The sequence below is a fragment of the Heteronotia binoei genome, chromosome 19 (genome assembly GCF_032191835.1).
Source record: "Heteronotia binoei isolate CCM8104 ecotype False Entrance Well chromosome 19, APGP_CSIRO_Hbin_v1, whole genome shotgun sequence".
Taxonomy (NCBI): Eukaryota; Metazoa; Chordata; class Lepidosauria; order Squamata; family Gekkonidae; genus Heteronotia; species Heteronotia binoei.
Genome location: NC_083241.1, coordinates 13,939,011 through 13,958,990, shown reverse-complemented (window position 1 = coordinate 13,958,990; position 19,980 = coordinate 13,939,011). Strand labels below are relative to the sequence as shown.

Sequence of the window (19,980 nt, the reverse complement as noted above, 5' to 3'; positions counted from 1 at the left end):
ACATAAGGAAGCATTTTATAAAAAGTGTGGGGTGTATTACAGTCCATTATCCCACCTCAAAATGTGTCTGCTTTTCTCAGTAATGCAACACAGACAATGGGGGAGGGGGAGAAGAAGGCGGAGGAGAAGACGATTGCAGATTTATACCCTGCCCTTCTCTCTGAATCAGAGACTCAGGCACCCTGTGAGGTGGGTGGGGCTGAGAGAGTTCTCTCAGAAGCTGCACTTTCAAGGACAGCTCTGCTCTATAGACGCCCCAAGGCCATTCCAGCAGCTGCAAGTGGAAAAGTAGGGTATCAAACCTGGTTCTCCCAGATAAGAGTCCACACACTTAACCACCACACCAAACTGGCTCTTTGCCTTTATACATTCCTATATTCTACTCTCAATCCTTTTCAAAAAAAAAAATTCCATGCAAGAGCTATATTTCAGATGTGCAACACAACTGTACCAGGTTATTAGAAAATGAGCATTTTTGACATTTACTGTGTTTTCCATCCGAGAAGCTGGAGGCTACTGAATCTGCACAATCTGCAACAAAATTTAGCACGAAACATCACCTGAGCTAAGGAAAGAGAGAGGAATGTGAGAAGGAAATAAGAAGCAGAGATGGCTGTTTGCTGAGGGGTCAGCCACAGTCAAGATTTCCTAATCTTTTTTTTCCTTTTTTTTTTTTGCAAAGGAGACCCTTATGATTGCTCTATCAAGGAAAGAAGGAAAACATTTAACCCTTTCCTCCCTTGCTGTTTTCCCACTGGGAAAAGCGCCTTCTAAATTGCGAGAGAGAGATAAATACAAGTGTACCTCTACATTTTTTACAAAAAAGTAAGTCACTTAGGAGTTGGCTTCTTCCAGTTAGAAAAAGGCAAGGGGAGAAAAGAGTTACGTTTTCCCTGTGCCATACTTTCCCTTGATACAGCAGTTCCCATTTGAAATATGTGTGTGTGTGCGTGTGCGTGTGTGTGTCTCTAAAATAAACACAGGTGAAACTGGTACAACTGAGCCCCGGGATGGTTTTTAAAGATGGCTATATATTTTATTTTTATTTTTAAGATGATGACATTGGATTTCTATTTCACCCTCCACTCAGAGTGGCTTGCTATCTCCTTTATCTCCCTCCCCCACAACAGACACCCTGTGGGGCTGAGAGAGCTTTCACAGCAGCTGCCGTTTCAAGGACAAGCTCTGTGAGAGGCTATGGCTGACCCAAGGCCATTCCAGCAGCTGCAAGTGGAGGAGTGGGGAATTAAACTCGGTTCTCCCAGATAAGAGTCCATGCACTTAACCACTACACCAAACTAGCTGCTTAAAGCAAGAACACTGGAGTTTTAATTGTTAACTTTTATGGTGTTTTTCTTAGGTTTATTTTGGATGCTGCTTAAATCCATGGCTATTACTAGCAACCTCCTCCCATATAGTCCAGCTCACTAATTAAGTCCTTGTCTGATCCCACTTAAAGAGGTGAGCAAGATGGCAACCAAAGGCAGGGCTTTTTTGGTGGTGGCTCCTTGCCTTTGGAATGCCTTCCCCCTTGAGGCTTGGTTGGTGCCTGTCCTGCTCTCTTTTTAGGTACCAGAACAAAATATTTCTTTTCCCCTAGGCTTTTAGTTAGTTGAACTCTTAACATCATATTTCATAGTCTGCTTTTGCTAAAAACTGTCAGGAGACTCTTTTAAAACTGCTCATTGATTTTACACCTTGGTGGTGGAAAGTGCCGTCAAGTCACAGAGGACTTATGGTGACCCTTGTAGGGTTTTCAAGACAAAGACGAACACAGCTGGTTTGCCATTGCCTGCCTCTGCACAGTAATCCTGGATATTCTTGGGGGTGTCCCATCCAAGTTTTAACCACGGTCAACACAACTCAGCTTCCAACATCTGGGTAGCCAGGACCGTTCAAGTCAGGGCTTCTTCAGCCCTGGCTGAGTTTTAATTGTTAACTTTTACGGTGTTTTTCTTAGGTTTTATTTTGAAGAAGATGACGACATTGGATTTCTATTCCACCCTCCACTCAAGAGTGGCTCGCTATCTCCTTTATCTCCCTCCCCCCACAACAGACACCCTGTGGGGCTGAGAGAGCTTTCACAGCAGCTGCCCTTTTAAGGACAAGCTCTGAGAGAGGCTATGGCTGACCCAAGGCCATTCCAGCAGCTGCAAGTGGAGGAGTGGGGAATTAAACTGGGTTCTCCCAGATAAGAGTCCGCACACTTAACCACTGTGCCAAACTGGCTGCTTAAAGCAAGAACACTGGAGTTTTAATTGTTAACTTTTATGGTGCTTTTCTTAGGTTTATTTTGGATGCTGCTTAAAGCAAGAACACTGGAGAGAGAGCACAATAAATGGAACCATCCTTATTCAGGAGTACATGATAGAGATTTACAAGATTATGCATGGGATGGAAAAGGTAGCAAAAGAAGTACTTTTTTCCCTTTCTCACAATACAAGAACTCGTGGGCATTCAATGAAATTGCTGAGCAGTCGGGTTAGAACGGATAAAAGAAGGTACTTCTTCACCCAAAGGGTGATTAACATGTGGAATTCACTGCCACAGGAGGTGGTGGTGGCTACAGGCATAGCCAGCTTCAAGAGAGGGTTAGATAAAAATATGGAGCAGAGGTCCATCAGTGGCTATTAGCCACAGTGTGTGTGTGTATATATATATATATATAAATTTTTGACCACTGTGTGACAGAGTGTTGGACTGGATGGGCCGTTGGCCTGATCCAACATGGCTTCTCTTATGTTCTTATATATCTCTGGATTTCAAATGACAGGAACCAACAACAGCCCGGGACTTTCACCTTCATGCTCCTCTGAAGAGCTTTCCAGAGGCATCTGTGCAGCCACGGATGAAAAAACTGAACTAGGCATCAAGGTGGCACTTGCATTCCTTGCTTTCTAAGGGACAGAAAGTCAACCCAGCCTGGGTATCAAGTGATCAGTTTGCACGCTGCATTAATTAATCCAGTATCATTCACCCCCTTCAACCGCACAATAACTCCCAACTTCATCCCTGAGCACACAGCCATATGGACCCCCCCAAAATTATTAGCATTAAGTGACAGAAGGGCATAGGCTAGCCTACAAACTTATATGGGCGAAACCAGTTTAACTGTCACGGCTTGCCTCAAAGAATCCTGGGAAGGGAACTGTTGCTTGCAGGGCAATTCTAGACAGACTCGCTCCCTTCAAAGTCCTTTAAAGTTAACAGACTGAGAAGCGTATGACTCTGCTCAGAACTGCACTGTTGGTTGAAGGTGTTGTGAATTCCTTTACAGATCCCTAAACTTCCTCACGGAACTGATTTTCCTAAAGTCCTTTGGGAAGAGAATCTATTTTAGCCAGCTTCATTCATCTTACTCTGTGAAATACACACTTCAGGCTGAGATATTCAAAGCCTGGATAGCTGAAGAGAGACCCCCATGAAATCCACTGTAAAACCCCCAATAACAGAGCTATGGGTAGGGTTGCCAACCCTGGGTTGAGGAATTCCTGGAGATTTGGGGGTGGAGCTTGGGTAAGGACTTTGGCAGAGTGCAGTGCCATAGAGACCACCCTCCAAAGCGGCTATTTTCTCCAGGGGAACTGATCCTTCTAGTTCGGAGATCGGTTGGACTCAGGCCTCTGCTGGAAGTTGGCAAGCCTATGGGTGGCAGGACAAAGAACGTTGACCGAACTGGCACAAGCAGAGTTTGTTGGCGGGAGGAAAAACAGGGGCCCTATTTGAAAAGACAGGATTTTGAAACAGAAATGCCAGGGCGGAGGGGAGTTAGAGACCAGTCTTGACAGATCTATTTAAAAATTCAGGGACAGGGTGAAAACCTGGTGGGCCGTGGAGGGAACGCTCTTGACGCTCTTCTGAAAAAAGAAAAGACGGCAATGCTAACAAGTTGCGACACACCGCATTGTTTCAAAGGAACACATTTTAACCCTTGTAAGGGAAAAAGAAGTGGCCTGCTATGGTCTTTTGCAGGCAGAGGGGGGGGGGTAGCCAGAAAAGCAGACCCCTCTTAGAAAACCTGGAGTCATCAGCATTATATTGCAAGACAGACAATCTGTTATGGCACAAAAGATGGGCCCGTCAACACCTACTAGCCATGGCGAGTAAAGGGAACCTCCACATTTAGAGGCAGTCAATCTCCGAATTCCAGCGCCAGGAGGCAACATTTGGGCAAGGTCTCAGCCTTTGTACTGTGTTTACTGGACTCCTTCAGAGTAAGTGGCTAGCCAGTATTTGAGACAGGATGCTGGACTAGATGGTTCTATCAGGCAGGACCCTTTGCTTCACAGGACCCTTTGAATTAATTCAGGAGGGGGGAACCCACTCACCTGCTCAACTCTGGCAAGTTAACAATTGTTTCCAGTCATGATAGAGTGACATGATAGATAGGGTGACATGATAGAGGTTTACAAGATTATGCATGGGATAGAGAAGGCAGAGAAAGAAGTACTTTTCTCCCTTTCTCACAATACGAGAACTCGTGGGTACTCCATGAAATTGCTGAGCAGTCAGGTTAGAACGGATAAAAGGAAGTCCTTCACCCAAAGGGTGATTAACATGTGGAATTCACTGCCACAGGAGGTGGTGGCAACTACAAGCGTAGACAGATTCAAGAGGGGATTGGATAAACATCTGGAGCAGAGGTCCATCAGTGGCTATTAGCCACAGTGTATGGTTGAAACTCTCTGTCTGGGGCAGTGATGCTCCGTATTCTTGGTGCTTGGTGGGGGGGGGAGAGCTTCTAGTGTCCTGGCCCCACTGGTGGACCTCCTGATGGCGCCTGGTTTTTTTGGGCACTGAGTGACACAGAGTGTTGGACTGGATGGGCCATTGGTCTGATCCAACATGGCTTCTCTTATGTTCTTAACCAAGCTGGGATATTTTTTTAAAGGTGGGTGGCTGTGTTGGTCTGAAGCAACAGAACAATGTGTGAATCCAGTGATCCAGTGAATCAGTTCTGGGTATGAGCTTTGGCATGCATAGATACAAAAGCTTAAACCCAGAATTAAACTTCGTTGGCCTTAAAAGTGCCACTGGACTCAAACTGTGTTCTAGTTTTTGGGTTTTTTTAAAAAAAAGTTAAATTGGATGTTTTGCTTTTGCCCACGAATGAACAACAGGCACACAAGTAGTTAGGTAGGGAAAATATACTTCTCAACATGCTGGTTCAAACGGGCCACACATTATGGGTGGAACTAGATTTGAATCCAGACCAAAAGGATTTCCAGAATGCAAGCTTTCAAGACTCAGCTTTGTCAAGTTCCACTGCACAGCTTATACTCTGGAAACCCTGTTGGTCTCTAAGGTACCGCTGGACTCGAATCTTGGTCTCGATGTTGGCAAACCAACACGGCTGCCCATCTGAAATGTTAAGCGTGGGTTATTATCAGGATCCAAAGGGCACCGATCTCCCTCTAAGCTGCAGAGGCTTGTGAGCAAAAATTCTACTTTATGATCTACTGGCATTCAAGTTGTGAGCTCCTGCATAAATTATTGTGCTCTGGGGTCATCCTTCCTGAGCTAAGACAAAAAGGTGTGAGCTGGAAGCTCAAAAATCTGGGAGTTAGCTCATGCTAACTCAGCTTAGGAGGAACACTGCTCCAGAGGTAGAAGATCTTGCACTGTTCTGACAGACATGTTAGTTCAACACCACATTTCCGGTTGGCAGCTGTTCTCCCTTGGTTCCCATTTCTGTCCATTTCAAATTAATCCTTCTTTATTTGCATCCTGAAAAAAGTGCCCCCAAAATTCAGGATAAAACCTAAAGCTGCCGGCAGCAATGTGGCTTTCCACTATCAATTCCTTCTCTGTGCTCATCCTGCAATGAATCCAGGAGGGCCTTTCGGGTCATTCCTCAACACTGCCAACTTTTAAAAAGAAAATTGTGTCCGATATGCTCCTCTGCTTTCCGGGTAGAAGTGAAGTTTTTCTCTCCCCCCTGAATTCCCCCAGCACTTCATCTCCAAGTCAGGAAACAGTTTTGCCTGCTGAAATATGTGCAGGGGAAAGGTACAAGAGAAAAGACCATGGTTTTTTGGTTTGTTTGTGGTTTTCTTGCGGGGGGGGGGGGAGGGGGCTTAAGTTGACAAAAGTATCAGCTTCTCCCAGCAAAAGTGGCTCTCTGGAGCAAATTCTCCACTTGGCCACGCTCAACTTCAGCAACAAAACAAGCCTATGCTCTCTCCCCCCACAACGCCATCCGCTGCCAAAAGAAAAGCAAATCTAAAAGTGAAGGTGGGGGGGTGGAGCTTCTCAGGCCGGGCCCTTCTGAGAGCTGTCTCCGGTTAATGTCAGCGGCGATCCTTTCGGGAACAGCTTGTGTGTTGTGGGAGGGGGGGAACTTCCAAAACTGCCACACATCCCGAGGTGGGGGGGGGGGGGAGAGGAGAAGTTAAAACCTTTCTTCTTTCTCTGCCGCGCGAAACGGAACAACGCCGCCCTGTCTCTGCAGAGCCCATTCTGGACACGCAGAAAGGAAAGCGCCCCCCCCCCCCCCGTCCAGTTTGCAAGCAAAGAAAGGGTTGCGGCCAGAGTTCCCTCGAGTGAGCGTCCGCTAGCTCAATGCGTTTTAGCCTCTGGCTCACACCGTTTTGCCTCCGCTCAGGCCGGAATAAAGGGCCCCAGAGCAAACGGATATCACGCAGCAACTCGCAACTTTAACGGCCGGGAGCTCGGGAAAACAGAATTTTTGCTCCCAAGACTGCACGGCTTGGAGGGAGCATTTGGGTTGCACGCGGAGGACTGGAAACTTAGGTTGCCCACCACCAGGGAAAGGGGACCCCCCCCCCCCATCTTTCACATTCCTCCCCCCCCCCAACTCTTGCAGCTTCTCCTCCAAGGCGCCCCCCCCCCCCCAATACTCACCTCTTCCATCGCTGGGCGGGGGGCCAGCTCCTCCGGCCGGCTTCCTTCCTCTGCCCCCTCCCCGAGCCGCGTCCGCTGCTGCCTCCGGCGCTGGAGTCTCCCCCGCCGCGCCTTCCTCCCCTCTCCACCCTCTCAAGCGCCTCCGGGCTGCCGCCGCCCGCGCTCCGCCTCCTCTCCCCTCCCGCCGGCTGGAGGTTCCTCCGACATGCCGCCTTGCTTTCGGGATGCTGCTGCTGCTGCGAACTTTTGGCCAGGCGCGCGAAGCAACGGAGGAGGCGAGCCCGGGCGGGCAGCAGGACGCGCGCGGAGCCTCCCCGGCGCTCCAAAACAACTTCGCGCCAAGCAGCCAGCCTGCCCAGCGGCGCAAAGAGGCGCTTGGAGTTTCCGGTCCGGGGGAGGAGGAGGAGGAGAAACGACTCAACCCCCCCCCCCCTTCCTTCTGCAGCAAGCCCGGGTGGGAGCAAGATCTGGGCTGCAGCAGCCCCGCATCACGAAAGGAAAGGTCCCCCGTGCAAGCACCAGTCGTTTCCGACTCTGGGGTGACGTTGCTTTCACTACGTTTTCACGGCCATTGCCTTCCCCAGTTTTTTACACTCCCCCCCCTCCCCCCAGCAAGCTGGGGACTCATTTGACTGACTTCGAAAGGATGGAAGCTGAGTCAACCTAAGGCCGGCTATCTGAATCCAGCTTCCGCCGGATTCGAACTCAGGCCCTGAGCAGAGAGTTCAGACCACAGTACTGCAGTACTGCTGCTTTACCGCTCTGCGCCACGGGGCCCACGTCACGAGGGAGCCCTAATTCCGCGCCTTTGGAGCAGCCTCGTCCAGCCAACTTTTGGCCCCGGCTGTGCGCCCTCGGCTGGCCCGGGGCTTGGCCGGGCCCTGGAAGGTGGTGCGCGTTTCCTCCAGAGTAAGCAGCAGGCAGCCCCTGTTAGGAAGCTAGACCCGGCCAGTCATCTCGCTCTCTGCTTCACCTAAGGCCCTGGGGTTGAGCTGGAGTGAGGGTTAAACCAAGGGGGGTGGGGGACAGCGTGAAAGTCTGAGGAGGGGCGCTTGCAGAGGAAAACTCTTACGCACCTTGAATAAAACCTGTTTGGTCTTAAACAGGGGCGGCCAAACTTGCTTCCTGTGAAAGTCAGGCAGAATAAACGTCAGATGTTTGAGAGCCAAGACATGAAAATCGAAGGGAGGGAGGAAATAGTTGATGGGGAGGGAAGGGGAGGTAGAAAGAAAGCAACTTGAAATACATTCCCCAAGCTGCTGGTTGGTTTGGCTTGGAGTAGTGATTTCAAGAGACAAATGCCTTCTTGACGCTGGTTGACAAGCGTGGGGACTTGGAGGCTTGGTGGGGACTTGGAGAGCCACATAGTATATGTGAAAACCACATGTGGCTCCCGAGCCCAGTTTGGCCACCCGGGTCTTAAAGGTGGCAATGGATTCAAATTTCCTTCGGCATGAGGGTCAAGGGCTCCTTGCTCTTTCTCTTGGTCTGATTTACCTTGTAGGGTTCTTGCAAGAATAACATGGACTCCTAAAGCTTGTTGGGTGATTTCTGGCATGTGCATCTCCCTGCAGCCTACCTTGCAAGATTGTTGTGAGAATTAAATGGAAAAGGGGAACAACAAAAAACTTGGGTGATCTCAACTCAGTCATTCCCTCTCTCTGTCTCTCTTGCGGCCTGATCTACCCCACAGGGTTGTGAAGATAAAGTGAAGCAGGGAAGAACTGTATACGCCCCCCCTCTCCAAGCTTTTGGAGCAGGCTAAAAATGCACTTGATCAAATAACATACTGGGTTGCAGGAATGAATTGCATGGCAGGCAAAGGTTCAACTGGTCATGCTTCCATTATGCAGGTATACATGGCTGCCAGTTCCAGAAGGGAATAAAGCACAGTGTAGTGATGAAAGTGTCAGACTAGGACTTAGCAGACGGAGGTTCGAATCCCCACCATGCCATGGAAGTTTCCTGGGTGACCTGGGGCTGACCCCACACGTTCAGCCTCACTTGGGAGAGATCCACACCTGTTGTGATATCCTAGTCCAGCACACTATACTAACCCGGCTCTACATGTTCCAAGTGACATGTACTCATTTCACGTACAACACAGTTCAGTGTGCAAATGAGGAAGGCAGACCAGCTGATTCAGAAGCTTGATACAGTAAGAGGATTTTGAGATGTTTGCTCGACTAAGGGAACGCACCCCAGTCCCATGATCAGGAGAGACCAAAATCACGGGGCTGGACCTTGCCTGGATTTTTTTGCTTTGGGAAAAAGAGCAACCGCAGGGTGGTGTGCTAAGAGGTTCTACGAAAAATGATGCACAGTGCAAGAGAAAGTGGATTGACCTAACCTTTCTCTCTCCCATCCTGCTAGAACTTGGAGTCACCCTGTGGGCAACAGATTCAAGATATTACTGCTTCACACAACCAAGTACCTAGCTTGTGGGACTTATGGCCCCGAGAAGCAGGGCCCATTGACTTGTGCGTATGTAAAGTGCTTTTGTGTGTATGTAAAAGTTCACAGAATCAGCGTTGTTTCCGATGGCCGTCTAGCCTTTGTCTGAAAACCTCCAAAGAAGGAGAGCCCACCGCCTCCTGAGGAAACCTGTTCCACAGAGGAGCTGCTCTGTCAGGAAGTTCTTCCTAATGTTTAGCCAAAAGTTCTTTTGATTTAATATCAACCTGTTGGTTCTGGCCTGACCTTCTAGGGCAAGAGGGAACAACTCTATGTCCACACCATCCTCTATATGACAGCCCTTCAAGTACTTGAAGATGGAGATCATATCACCTCTCAGTCATCTTCTCTTCAGGCTAAACAAGCCCAGCTCCTTCAACCTTCCATCATGGGACTTGGTTTCCAGACCTCCTCACCATCTTTGTTGTCCTCTCCTGGACATGTTCCAGCTTATGCATATCCTTCTTAAACCTGTTTTGTTCAACATCTTTATCAATGATTTGGATGATGGAATAGAGGGAATGCTTATTAAATTTGCAGATGATACTAAATTGGGAGGGGTTGCAAGCACAGAAGAAGACAGAAACAGGATACAGGATGACCTTGACAGGCTGGAAAACTGGGCTAAAATCTTTAAACTGAATTTTAACAGGGATAAATGTAAAGTTCTGCATTTAGGTAGGAAAAATCCAATGCATGGTTATAGGATGGGGGAGACTCGTCTTAACAGTAGTATGTGCAAAAAGGATCTAGGGGTCTTAGTGGATCATATGCTGAACATGAGTCAACAGTGTGATGCGGTGGCTAAAAAGGCAAATGCAATTTTGGGCTGTATCAACAAGTATAGTATCCAGATCACGTGATGTGATGGTATCGCTTTGCTCTGGTAAGACGTCACCTGGAATATTGTGTTCAGTTTTGGGCCCCACATTTTAAGAAGGATCTAGACAAGCTGGAACAGGTCCAGAGGAGGAGGACGAAGATGGTGAGGGGTCTGGAGACCAAGCCCTATGAGGAAAGGTTGAAGGAGCTGGAGATGTTTAGCCTGGAGAGGAGGAGACTGAGAGGTGATATGATCACCATCTTCAAGTACTTGAAGGGCTGTCCTAGAGAGGAGGGTGTGGAATTGTTTTCTGTGGCCCCAGAAGGTAGAACCAGAACCAGTGGGTTAAAATTAAATCAAAAGAGTTTCCGACTCAACATTAGGAAGAACTTCTTGACCGTTAGAGCGATTCCTCAATGTAACAGGCTTCCTCAGGAGGTGGTGAGCGCTCCTTCCTTGGAGGTTTTTAAACAGAGACTAGGTGGCCATCTGACAGCAATGAAGATCCTGTGAATTTAGGGGGAGGTATTTGTGAGTTTCCTGCATTGTGCAGGGGGTTGGACTAGATGACCCTGGAGGTCCCTTCCAACTCTATGATCCTAAAGTGCCATGCCCAAAACTGAACACAAGACCAAGAGTATGGGCTATCCTTGGACAACATGTTCCTAACAGGGTATAGCCAATTGGTGCTGCAGTTGGTTCCTTCTTGAAATATTTTTCCCACTGCTAAAGTTCCAAAAAGGCAACACAGCGTGGGGAGGGGTGGGTGGGAAGGGCACATGACAAGATCCCTGCTGGATCAGTCCAGTGAGGGTCCATCTAGTCCAGCATCCTATCTCTCACAGCAGCCAACCAATTGTTGCCTCCTAGTCCTGGTATTCACGAATTTACTGCCTCTGAATGTGGAAGTTCTCTTTACTCAACATGGCTAGAAGACATTGATGTACTTCCCCTCTGTGAATCTGCCTAATGCCCTTTTAAAAGCCATCCATTCTCATGGTCATCACTACCTCCGCTGAAGGTGCCTTCCATAATTTAATCACTCATCACATAAATAAGTATTTTCTTTTTGTCTGCCTTAAATCTACTACCCATTAGCTTGACTGGATGCCCTCGAGCGCTAGCACTGTGGCAGAGAGAGAGAAAAGTGGTACATTCCACAACCATCTATAGCCCACTCCAGAGTAGGGTTTCCGGGTCCAATTCAAGAAATATCTGGAGACTTTGGGGGTGCAGCCAGGAGACGTTGGGGGTGGAGCCAGGAGCAAGGGTGTGACAAGCATAATTGAATTCCAAAGGGAGTTCTGGCCATCACATTTCAAGGGACCACACACAACTGGAGAACCAGTTTGGTGTAGTGGTTAAGTGTGCAGACTCTTATCTGGGGGAACCGGGTTTGATTCCCCACTCCTCCACGTGCACCTGCTGGAATGGCCTTGGGTCAGCCATAGCCCTGGCAGAGGTTGTCTTTGAAAGGGCAGCTGCTGTGAGAGCCCTCCAGCCCCACACACCTCACAGGGTGTGTGTTGTGGGGGAGGAAGGTAAAGGAGATTTTGAGCTGCTCTGAGACTCTTTGCAGTGGAGGGTGGGATATAAATCCAATATCTTCTTCTTTTAAATGCCTTCCCTCCTTTGGAAATGATAGAGGCACCTTCTTTTGGGGCTTATAGTATTGGACCCCTGGTCCAATCTTTTTGAAACCAGGAAGGTGTTTATAGGAGAGGTGCCGGATGCTATGCTGAACATTGGATGCCTCTACCTCAAAACGCAGCCCCTCCCCCAAGCCCCAGATACCTGCAGATCAATTCTCCTACACCCTATGGGGATCAGTCTCCTTAGGGAATAATGGAGCACCCAGCAGACAATTCCCTCTCTCACTTTTGGATGACCCTGAAGTGGGGGAGAACCTCCAAACTGAAGGATCTCCTGCCCCCACCTGGGGATTGGCAGCCCTACTCCAGAGTCAACTCACAACTAGCTCATAGTAAATAAATGACACAAATGGAGGAGAATGGAATGACAGCTAGCTCCCGGCGGCCTCAGGGGGTTTCCAAGGCAAGAGAGGAGGAAAGGCAGCGTGCCATTGCCTTCCCCGATCTTCCTTGGTGGTCTCTCATCCCAAACCTAACAGAGGTCAATGCTGCTTCGCTTCCAAGCTCTAATGAGATTGGGCTAGCCTGAGCTATTTGCTTTTCCTCCTCCGCAGCCAGTCAAAACCCCGCACCAGGGATTTCAAAACACAGTCCGACAGTTTCAAAAGCCAGCACAGCTAGAGGAAATAACGGGAAGGTCTCACGAAAGGCAGGGTGTGGGCTGACAGAACTGTCTTTCCTGGAAAATATCCATCAGTTTAAAAAGCTGAGAATATTTTTAACCAACATGTTCAACAGGAGAGGGTAACACATTGCCCAGCATTCAGCTTGCAGCCTTCCTCTATTTGGTGTGAACGGAACTGAGAAACGTTACCAAAGATTCGGTCCCAAATAATCGCTCCTGTTAGGGTTGCCAAGTCCAATTCAATAAATATCTGGGGACTTTGGGAGTGGAGCCAGGAGCAAAGTTGTGACAAGCATAATTGAACTCCAAAGGGAGCGCTGGCCATCACATTTAAAGGGACCACACACCTTTTAAATGCCTTCCCTCCATTGGAAATAATGGATAGGAGCACTTTCTTTTGGGGCTCATAGAATTGGACCCCCTGGTCCAATCATTTTGAAACTTGGAGGGTGTTTTGAAGAGAGGCACTGGATGCTATGCTGCAAATTTGGTGCCTCTATCTCAAAAATCAGCCCCCGCCTCCAAGAGCCCCAGATACCTGCAGATCTCCATTCTACCCTATGGGAATCAGTCTCCATAGGGAATAATGGAGTGCCAAGCAGACATTTCCCTCCCCCCCACACACTTTCTGATGACCCTGAAGCAGGGGGAGGGCCACCAAACCAGGGGATCCCCTGCCCCCACCTGGGTTTTGGCAACCCTAGCTCCTGTTGGTGTTGGGCTATTCCACAGAACAACGAGTTGTTTCATCAGAACCTAGAAGGAGGCCTGCTGGATCCAACCCAGGCTCCCATATTTGCCAGCAGGGGGTAGCCAGAATTATTTATGTCAAAATAAAACACCTCTAAGACACCGACAAACACAGCAAGACTCCTCCGCTGTTATCTAGCACAGCTCTGAACATGGCGGTTTCCTTTGTCTAGCATAGCTAAAGATAAGAAAACCTACAGGGATTTTCCAAAACGTGAAATGAAATTGTCCCAGCTGCTATCTGAACTACAAGACACCACAAACAAGGAGGAGCTGAGGCATCGTGCCTGTGAGCACAGTGAGTCCAGACCCAAGTCCAAGAGGTACCAAGGCACCCACCAGTGTGCTTCCTGAAACAGTCTGTGGGAGGCGCTGTGGGTACTGTTGGAGAAACGCATCTGCATGGTGCAGGGAGTTGGACTAGTCTAGATTCATATTTCCAAATTAGGAAAGTGGGTTTGTGTGTGTGTGTATCTGTTTGTGTAAGTTTGTATATCTCATTCTTTGCAACAGCCATGTTCAAGAAGCTGGAAAGAGCATAGTGTGAATTTTAGAGTTAAAACTTCAGCTACATTCCCATCCCCTATGTGAGCTTCTAAATCAAGGCAGGAAGGAGTAAAACACCCAGCAAACAATTCTAATGACACTCCAAGGATAACATCGCTGTTAATGTTGTTCAGTCGCACAGTCGAGTCTGACTCTTTGCGACCCCATGGACCAAGTCACGCCAGGCCCTCCTGTCTTCCACCATCCTCCAAAGTCTGCTCAAATTCGTGTTTGTTACATCAGTAATGCTGTCCAGCCATCTCATCTTTTGCCGTCCCCTTCTTCTTTTGCCTTCTGTTTTTCCTAGCATCAGGATCTTCTCCAGGGAGTGCTCCCTTCTCATTCGGTGGCCAAAGTATTTGAGCTTCAGCTTCAGCATCTGACCTTCCAGGGAACAGTCTGGGTTGATTTCCCTTAGGACTGACTGATTTGCTCTTCTTGCAGTCCAAGGGACTCTCAGAGTCTTCTCCAGCACCACATCTCAAAAGCATCTATTCTTCTGCGCTCGGCCTTCCTTGTGGTCCAGCTCTCACAGCCATACATTACTACTGGGAATACCATCACTTTGACTATACGGACTTTTGTTGGCAGGGTGATGTCTCTACTTTTTATTATATTGCCCAGGTTTGCCATAGCTGTCCTCCCAAGGAGCAAGCGTCTTTTAATTTCATGGCTACAGTCACCATCAGCAGTGATCTTGGATCCTAGAAATGTGAAGTCTGTCACTACTTCCATGTCTTCTCCTTCTATTTGCCAAGGTGTGATGGGGTCAGATGCCATGATCTTAGTTTTTTTGATGTTGAGTTTCAAGCTTACTTTTGTGCTCTCCTCTTTCACCTTCAACAAGAGGTTCTTTAGATCCTCCTCACTTTCTGCTATTAGAGTAGTGTCATCTGCATATCTGAGGTTGTTGATGTTTTTCCCAGCAATCTTAATTCTGGCTTGTGCTTCATCCAGGTCAGCATTCCGCATGATGTACTCTGCATATAAATTAAATAAGCAGGGCGACAATATACATCCTTGTCGAACTCCTTTTCCTATTCTAAGCCATTCAGCTGTTCCATAGCCTGTTCTGACAATTGCTTCTTGACTCTTATATAGGTTTCTCAGGCAACATGTGAGGTGGTCTGGTATTCTCATCTCTTTAAGGACTTGCCACAGTTTGTTGTGATCCACATAATCAAAGGCTTTAGCATAATCAATGAAGCAGAAATAGACATTTTTCTGATACTCCCATGCTTTCTCCATAATCCAGCGAATGTTGGCAATTTGATCTCTAGTTCCTCTACCTCTCCGAAACCCAGCTTGAACTTCTGGCAGTTCCCGATCAACATACTACTGAAGCCTAGCTTGTAGGATCTTTAACATGACCTTGCTGGCATGTGAAATGAGTGCAATGGTGCGGGAGTTTGAACATTCCTTGGCATTACCCTTCTTTGGGATTGGAATATAAACTGATCTTTTCCAATCCTATGGCCACTGTTGTGTTTTCTAAATTTGTTGACATAATGTGTGCATCACTTTAACAGCATCATCTTTTAAGACTTTGAATAGCTCAACTGGGATATCATCATCTCTGCTCGCTATGTTGTTAGTAATGCTTTTTAAAGCCCATTTGACTTCACACTCCAGGATGTCTGTCTCAAGGTCATCGTTTTCACTGTCATGGTTGTCCAGGACATTGAGATCCTTCTTGTATAATTCTTCTGCGTATTCTTGCCACTTCTTCCTGATCTCTTCTGCTTCTGTTAGGTCCCTACCATTTTTGTCCTTTATCATGGCCATCTTTGCACGAAACGTTCCCTTGATTTCTCCAATTTTCTTGAAGAGATCTCTTGTCCTTCCCATTCTATTATTTTCCTCTATTGCTTTGCATTGTTCCTTCAGGAAGGCCTCCTTATCTCTCCTTGCTGTTCTCTGGAAATCAGCATTCAGTTGGGTGAATCTTTCCTTTTCACCTTTGCCTTTTGCTTTCCTTCTTTCCTCAGCTATTTGTAAAGCCTCTTCACACAGCCACTTTGCTTTCTTGCATTTCTTTTTCTTTGGGATGGTGCTGATTGCTGCCTTCTGTACAATGTTAATAATTTTGTTGGTTTGGGATTTTTGGCTTAAAGGAAAGGGGAGAGAATAACCTTTGGGAAATCAAGTTTTTCCCCTTTGGTTGTAATCGTGAAAAGACAATCATGTAGGAAAAGCAGAAACAGTAGAAAAAGAGAAACACCCAAGCTTGGATTGTCAGGTCTGTATTGGAAAATACCTGGAGATTTTGGGGGTGGATCTGAGAGAGGGTGGGATTTGGGGAGGGGAGGGGCCTCAGCAGGGTACAATGTCTTAGAATGAACCCTTCAAAGGAGCCATTTTCTCCAGGGGAGTTGATTTCGCCAGCTGGAGATCAGTGATAAAAGTGGAGATCTCCAGGCCCCACCTGGAGGCTGGCAACGCTAACCCAAATGAAGATGGATGGACTCCATCAAGGAAGCCACAGCCCTCAATTTGCAAGACCCCAGCAAAGCTACTCACAACAAGGTCATTCATTCACTCACAACAAGGCCCTAAACTGGAGGCAACATAACAGAATGTAACACAAACTTTGATTTCAGCATTGACCTCCACAAAACTCTTTTAAAATTGTTAGATTGTGCGTGCATGTGGCTGCATGCCTGGAAGTCATGGCTGACTTCTGGTGACCCCTAGTGGGGCTGGGAGGCAAGGACATTCAGAGAAGTGGGCTTGCTATTGCCTACCTCCCCTTCCCCCTCCTGGTATTCCAAGGAGGTCTCCCATCCAAATACTTGCCAGAGTTGGCCTATCTTCACTTCTGGGCTCTGAGAGGATCAGGCTAGCCTGGGCTATTGAGGTCAGGGTTCCTCTGCAAATCTCTAGGGTTGCCAGCCTCCAGGTAGGGCCTGGAGATCTCCAGGCATTATGATTGATCTCCAGGTAATAGAGATCAGTTCCTCTGAAGGAAAAGGCTGCTCTGGAAGGTGGATTCTATAGCATTGTATCCTGTACTCCCTTCCCCCAAGCTCTGTCCCCGCCCCTGCAGGCTCCACCTCGAAATCTTCAGGAATTTCTCAGCCCAGAGCTGGCAACCCGATGTGAAGATAAATGTTGGCTGTCACCCTGATCCAGCAACAAATGCTTGCCTGAAGAAACTGCCTTTCCCCTGGAGAGCTGACTTGCACGGATGCCCCCATCCACCGGCTGGATTCAGTTTTTGAAACGTTTAAGAGAACATAAGAACATAAAAGAAGCCATTTTGGATCAGGCCAATGGCTCATCCAGTCCAACACTCTGTATCACCCAATGGCCAAAAAAATGCAGGTGTCGTCGGGAGGTCCATCAGTGGGGCCAGGACACCAGAAACCCTCCCACTGTTGCCCCCCCCCCAGCACCAAGAATACACAGCATCACTGCCTCAGACAGAAAGTTCCATCTAAAGGAACATTTGCGGGGGGGGTGGGGAGAAAAGAGGGTATTAAAGTTAAGTCTGGCAAGTCATGTACACCTGGTAGCAACAGCAGGCCACAAAGTTCTTAACCAATCACATGTTAGCCCACCAAAAGTCTACTTTGGAGTTTGTAACAAAGTGCCTTTTCCCAGCTTCTATAAATGTAATGTGTAAACTCCAGCAAGGGTCCTTTGAAATAAGAACATAAGAGAAGCCATTTTGGATCAGGCCAATGGCCCATCCAGTCCAACACTCTGTGTCACACAGTGGCCAAAAAAATGCAGGTGTCATTGGGAGGTCCATCAGTGGGGCCGCCCCCCCAGCACCAAGAATACAGAGCATCACTGCCCCAGACAGAAAGTTCCATCACTAGATGGTCCTGGGGATCCCGTCCAACTCTATGATTCTATGATTCCAAGATCCTCATGGGCTTCCCTAAAGTGTGACATCCCAAGACTGTTTCAGGATAGTAAAATGTGCTGGGGGTAAGTAAGCCCTTTCTCCATGTGAGCCGTGGTGCACCACTCACACAGTAATGGAGGAGAACCACAAAACCACAGGTGATTGTGTTAGATCTCACACAGGGTGGGGAACCCCAGATCTCTACAGTATACTCTGCAGTATGTGAAAAGTCCACTTTCAAGGAACCTCAGTCCAGGTCACGTCAGTATAGTTTGTCACCCCAAGTAAGGCATAGCACTTCCTTTGTGGGTTTCTGGCCATCAGACTTGGCAACCAAAGTGGAAACCAGTGCTGGTGAGGTATTGTGATTCAACGGCCATCTTACAATCTCTGCTTGAAGACTCCCCCCCCCCTCAACTTTTACCTCACTTTCACCCCTTATATCCCCCCAGGCCTACCTTACCTCCATTTCTCCTGGCCTTCAACTCCCCCCTGTGAACGGAGAGCTCCTTTTTGGGGGTCGACAAACTGATTCCCAGTCAGCCTCAGGAGACAGGAGAGGCTTCTGACGCCAAGCCGAGTTGGTGGTATAGATACATATCCTGCTTATAGTTTTTCACAACTTTATTTACGGAAACTGAATCCAAATCGGTTTCCATTTGAGGAAGCGCTCCCTGGCTCATCCTCACATGACTTCCTTGATCTCTCTGGTGAAATAACAAATACGAAGATGATATTACTCAGCTGGATATTTAAGGCCTTTGGGGGGGGCACGGGAGGAAAATGCACAGACGAAACACAACCTCTCCCCTCTTTTTAAAAAAAAATGCTGACGGAAGTCTATTTTTGTTCAGAAAGCTGCGAATCTTATTTTCCTGTGGACTGGGCAGCCTTCTTTCTGCCCTGTACGGAAGCAGGTGCATTTATCTAAATCAGTGGTTTTCAGTGCTGAGTTATTTCCCAGGGTGCTCTGAAGTTTCTCAGTGAGGCAACACATTTGTGTAACTCATATCATGCTCCAAACCCATATTTTGTTAGTATGTATATAACCCTTTTCTGCATTAATGCTGTCAAATTCCCAGTTCTGAGTCTCTCCCCTTTTCACTCTGTGTGTCATGGGTACTGGGGACCCTGCAGAAGAAGCTGAGCCTGCAGAAGAAACGGTGCCCCTGCCACCTGCACCAGTGCCCCTGCCTCCTGCTGGAGAAGATCCAAGCCCCCCTGCCTCGCCCTCTCGGGTGGCTGGTGTGCGTGACCGCCTTCGTCAGGACCTCAGGGATCGGAGGAGGGCAGCACGCTCACAAGCAAGACGCTCCCTGAGCCCTGAGTTTTGAAAGGATTCTGGCCCTTCTAGGAGTGAGGATGCTTGAGTCTCAGCAAGATCCTGGCCGCCCTCTGAGCCAGCAATTAGCCCAAACGGGCAACAGACAGCAGAGGGCTATATAGCTGTGGGCTTTGGGAGGAGGCTTTGTGGAAGCAACTAGTCACTTACCTGACTGTCTAGCATTCACTTCGGCTTTTGACTTTGGCTTCTGGACCCCCTGACTTTGGCTTTGACTTCTGGACCCCCTGACTTTGGCTTCTGAACCTCTGACATGCGATACCTGGACTGTGATTCGGTTTTGGCGCCTTGGACCCTCTTTGCTCACCAGCTACAGACCTTGGACTGCCCCTGGACTTTGCCTGACCTGGCCCCAGCCCGTGACACTGTGTAGGTATCTAACTGTCATGCAACTAAGCAGCAAACCATATGCACAACAAAAATTGCAGTGCGTTGTACTGGCATGTGCTATACATACCTACTACCAGGGCTTTTTTTGAGCAGGAGCACGCAGGGATGCAGTTCCGGCTGGCTTGGTGTCAGGGTGTGTGGCCTAATATGCAAATAAATTCCTGCGAACCAATGGTGATGTCAGGGGTTTGGGCTAATATGCAAATGAGTATCTGCTGGGCTTCTTCTGCAAAAGAGCCCCCCCCCGCCTCCTACAATCACATACTACTGTGCAATGCCTAATTTTTTGTAAAGAAAAAAATTATGGACACCCCCCACACACACACACAGCTAGGATGTGTAGTAGTTGGAGTGTTGAATTAGAATCTGGGAGACCCAGGTTTGAATTCCTACTCTGCCATAGAAGTCTGCTGGGTGACCTTGGACCACTCACACAATCTCAGTGAGGAGAAAACAGACAAGAGGAGAACAATATAAGCTGTTTTGGGTCTTCACCTAGGAGAAAGGGTATAAATAAAGAAAAGAGGGAGGACCCTCGCTCAGTGGTGAAGCGTCTGCTTTGGCATGCAGGGAGGGACCGAAGTTCAATTCCTGATATCTCCAGTTACAAAGAACCTGGCAGTGTCTGACGTGAAAGACTTCAGCCTGAAACCCTGGAAAGCCCTACGAGTCTGAGTAGAC

The 19,980-nt window shown here is 48.1% G+C and overlaps 1 protein-coding gene across 1 annotated transcript in view; it reads right to left on the bottom strand.

The window, feature by feature from the left end:
• The window catches only part of PLEKHO2 (pleckstrin homology domain containing O2), a 130,590-nt gene that overhangs the window by 34,283 nt on the left and 76,327 nt on the right, over positions 1-19,980 (bottom strand). Inside the window, exons 2-3 of the mRNA XM_060260373.1 lie at positions 6,865-7,215; positions 5,310-5,361 (exon numbers count right to left, since the gene is read on the bottom strand). Of these exons, the coding sequence (XP_060116356.1) occupies positions 5,310-5,361; positions 6,865-7,215 (403 nt within the window). The remainder of the gene's footprint in view (positions 1-5,309; positions 5,362-6,864; positions 7,216-19,980) is intronic.